Here is a 3,994-nt window from a genome sequence, read left to right as displayed (position 1 = left end):
CAAAATACAAACAAATATGCAAAGGAGGTAAATGATCCATCTTGAAATATGAATATATTCCTAAAAATGCTTTAACCTGCAATCCAATACTTTTTGCCTCTATCTCATATTATGATTAAGAAATGTATTCAGCTTCTGAATCTAGAGATTTTCCCCCTCAAGCAGTTTGTGTAATTTTAGAGCATCATGTTTCTTAAATACACAACTTTCTTGTTGATGGAGTATAACACTTATATACTACAACACTCACAGACATGTCATTCATATTTTAATACCTTATAATATACACTAAACCTTATCTCCTTTAGCAACTAAGATGATCATTTGTTTTAAGATTGGGCTGCCTTGCTGAGCCTTGATATATGGGTATATGTCTAGTCATTGTAACTTGTTATGCTATGTTCAGTTTATATCCATTTTAGGCCTGCTTTTTTCTAACAGCAAACTCAGGAACAACAGATCTGGGGGAGGGGTAGAGTGTGGCATGTAACTGAGCGGAGTGATCAGGATGTATTATAAGAGAGACTAATAAATAAAAGTAAAATAATTAAATAGTATCATTTCACCAAAAAAATCCATTCAAATAAAATACTTTCCAATATGAAAATTACCACCTAAAGAAATCTGTGAAGTTATAAGTGGCCCATAAACTGAGAACAGTCAAAGCTTGGTCTCCATGACTTTGTTTTCCCAGGAAAGGAATATGAGAAAAGATGAGATTTAATGAAAATGGGCTCTTTTACCCTAACTAAACTATTGTTTCTAAGAAAAATTATTTTTAAAATGACCTGACTATCGAGTTCTCCTTTTGTAGCAAGATGCAGCGGGACTGGAATGAAGAACCCAGTATGGAATAGAGGAAAAATTAAGGGAGCAAAACTTCTATAATTCTTGAGGCTAAATTGTTGAATGTGGCATAACCTACATTGATCAAACTTAAAGACGATCACTTCATACTTATAGTAACAGTATAGCTATCACTTAATAGACTGTAGGTAACCCTCAAAAATTATTTTTTTGATTTATGTTTTTTTTTCTCCCAATAGTATCTGAAAGTGGCTATCATTTATGCCTTCAAGTTAGTGAAGTAAGACCTTTGTGGAAGTTATGCTAGGACCAATGACTCCTAGGACATAAATGGTAGATTTGATAGGCATCTATCTCTCCAGGAACTTCAGCTCTATGTCTACTAAATCTGATGGCATAACATTCTTCAGAAGAGACACTACACGTTGAGTACCCTCCCCTGCCAAGCTATCCACAACATCAGCTACTCTGGGTATGCCATGGTGTATCTCACGAATGCATCTTCAACCCACTTGAATGTTTAGGGATTTGGTAATATATATGTTGATGAAAATATGTATATATACAGCTATGAAATGAATATATATATATTATGTATATATGTTTTAGACAGTGTTGATATTAAAGAAGGCATGATCTCATATACTTGATTTCATGGTTTTCTTTCTTTTATCACCAAAATGAAAAAAAAAATGTGTGGCAGAACAGATTAAACTACTGCCTAATCCACTAGCTTGTAGTTAACTGTGAAACCCAAAATTTTGGTATGTTTGAACCAAAAGAATGAGTTCAGTTAAATTCAGTTTTACCTAAGAAAATACAGAGAAAAATATTTAAAAACATAGGGTCAGAGCTTGGCACGATCTATAACATATTATTGATAGAAAATAGAGAAGTGACATATCTAAAAAGACATTAGTAGTTCTTGACAGGTGAGAGGAAAGGAAATGTTGGATATTGCTAAAGTAATAATGGGATACAGATTCATGGACAGAATTGTTCATACAAGTCATATTAATCAATTTATTAGATTGTTTACATAACAATTAATGAATATATAAAATTTTGAAATTCTGAATTCCATTAAGAGCACTTGAATATGACTTGTGTGTAATTGATTCACCCAAGTTAATTCTAAAGCCCGCATTATCTTCTGGAATGTACAAATACTAGTTGGCATAGCTAGTGAAGTGGGAAGAATCTGGAGGACTTGAGAGAAGGGGAAAGAATATGATAAAAATATACTGTATGAAAAAACATTTTTAAAGAATATGGTTCATATTTTTAAGTTCCATGGAATTTTAAAGTTTTAACATTTTTCCCTTTATTACTATGGAGAAGATAGTGATTATAAGATGACAATAATGAAGAACAGGACAGAAGTGACAGAGTTCATTCTGCTGGGGCTCACCAATGACCCAGGCATGCAGCTTCCCCTGTTTATCACCTTCCTTCTCATCTACACCATCACCGTGGTGGGAAACCTAGGGATGATCCTGCTGATTGTCCTGGACTCTCGGCTCCACACCCCCATGTACATTTTCCTTGGTAATCTGTCCTTGGTTGATTTTTGTTACTCCTCAGCTGTCACACCCACAGTGATGACTGAGCTTCTAATAGGAAAAAAGGTCATTTCCTACAATGACTGTGCTGCTCAGATGTTCTTTTTTGGAGCCTTTGCTACTGTGGAGAATTATCTGTTGGCCTCAATGGCCTATGATCGCTATGCAGCAGTGTGTAAGCCCCTACACTATGCCACCATCATGACTAAAAGTGTGTATACAAGGATTATCACTGCCTCTTATGGGATCAGTTTCATGAGTGCCTCCATCCATATTGCAGACATATTTACTCTCTCCTTCTGCAAGTCCAATGTGATCCATCATTTTTTCTGTGATGTTCCTGCAATAATGGCTCTCACTTGTTTTGATAATCAAGTTAGGGAACTTGTTCTTCTTTACATTGAGAGCTTAGATGTGTTTTTTGCTCTAATAGTTATCTGTACATCTTACATGTTAATTTTTGTCACCATCTTAAAGATGCACTCGGCTTCAGGACATCACAAGGCTATATCCACCTGTGCCTCTCACTTCACTGCAGTGTCCATTTTCTATGGAACTGTCATTTTCATGTACTTACAGCCTAGCTCCAATCATTCCATGGACATAGACAAAGTTACATCTGTATTCTACACAATGGTCATTCCTATGCTGAATCCTCTAGTCTACAGCATGAGGAACAAGGAGGTAAAGAATGCATTTATAAAGTTGATACTACATTAGTAAGGATGAAGAATGCATTCATTTCCGAAAAGGTAAAAAAAAAAAAAGGATTTACTTTAACTTTGTATGGTAAAGTTCGTAATTTCATTCTTCTCAGATCTCCTACCTATACTGAATTAGAGTTGAAGTCCACAATAAATTCAAGTAAATAAAATGATATCTTTACTTCTTCTTCAAAACTCTTGGAAAATATTTTATAGAGAATTGTAAACTTTGATGATATACAATAGTTTACAGTTTTCAAAATCCCATTAAGACTACTGATCTATCACATGTGTATTTTTCCTATTACATGTCAATGCAGATACACACAAAACAATTTTAAAATAAATACCACAAACAGAGAAATGCATGGAGGTGTTCATAATATGCACATGAATATGCTTGAATTTTATAGAATGGTGTGTTTAACATGGACATATATGGTGCTCAATTTTATGTCTTCACTTCACTGCATTACTGGTATGTCTTTGAAAATATTTCCAAGAATTCATAGAAGCAGTTAAATTAGAAACTAAGATAGTCTATCATCTGTGTGGGTGAATGTGGTCCCACTCCTTAGACCTTAGAGAAATACAACCCTCCTCTCTGTCTCTCTTGCTCTCAATCCTTTCCCCTCCCTCTTCCTCCACCCCTTCCTCTTCCTTTATGTTTCTTGCTCCCTCTTCTTCTCTGTCCTGTCCTCTCCTCCAGCTTTGCCCGGAGTATTCATCTATTCTCACTCTCAGATATCAAAATTGATGATCTGGTCCTGACTCCTTTTTTAACAGCACCTTCATTACTTTAGTCAAATTTTAATCTCAGTAGGATGGCAGAAAGAAACAGCCATAAAATCCTTAAAATCTATTCTGAGAAGAGTATAGGTTGGCTATAACCCAGTTTCCTGATGCTTTAGACTTTGATCT

The 3,994-nt window shown here is 35.0% G+C and overlaps 1 protein-coding gene across 1 annotated transcript; it reads left to right on the top strand.

The window, feature by feature from the left end:
• The first annotated feature begins 2,162 nt into the window (after positions 1 to 2,162).
• Olfr1446 (olfactory receptor 1446) lies at positions 2,163 to 3,089 on the top strand. Its single transcript, NM_146704.1, has one exon. The coding sequence runs from the start codon at positions 2,163 to 2,165 to the stop codon at positions 3,087 to 3,089; it is 927 nt and encodes a 308-aa protein (NP_666915.1).
• Positions 3,090 to 3,994: the final 905 nt, after the last annotated feature.

Source organism: Mus musculus, chromosome 19 (assembly GCF_000001635.26).
Source record: "Mus musculus strain C57BL/6J chromosome 19, GRCm38.p6 C57BL/6J".
Lineage (NCBI taxonomy): Eukaryota > Metazoa > Chordata > Mammalia > Rodentia > Muridae > Mus > Mus musculus.
Note: the sequence above shows the minus strand (reverse complement) of the source record. Positions and strands in the feature narration are given on the sequence as shown.

Bases quoted from the DNA above. Each gene is read 5' to 3' on its own strand.
- Olfr1446 (NM_146704.1), top strand. From the start codon at position 2,163: ATGACAATAATGAAGAACAGGACAGAAGTGACAGAGTTCATTCTGCTG.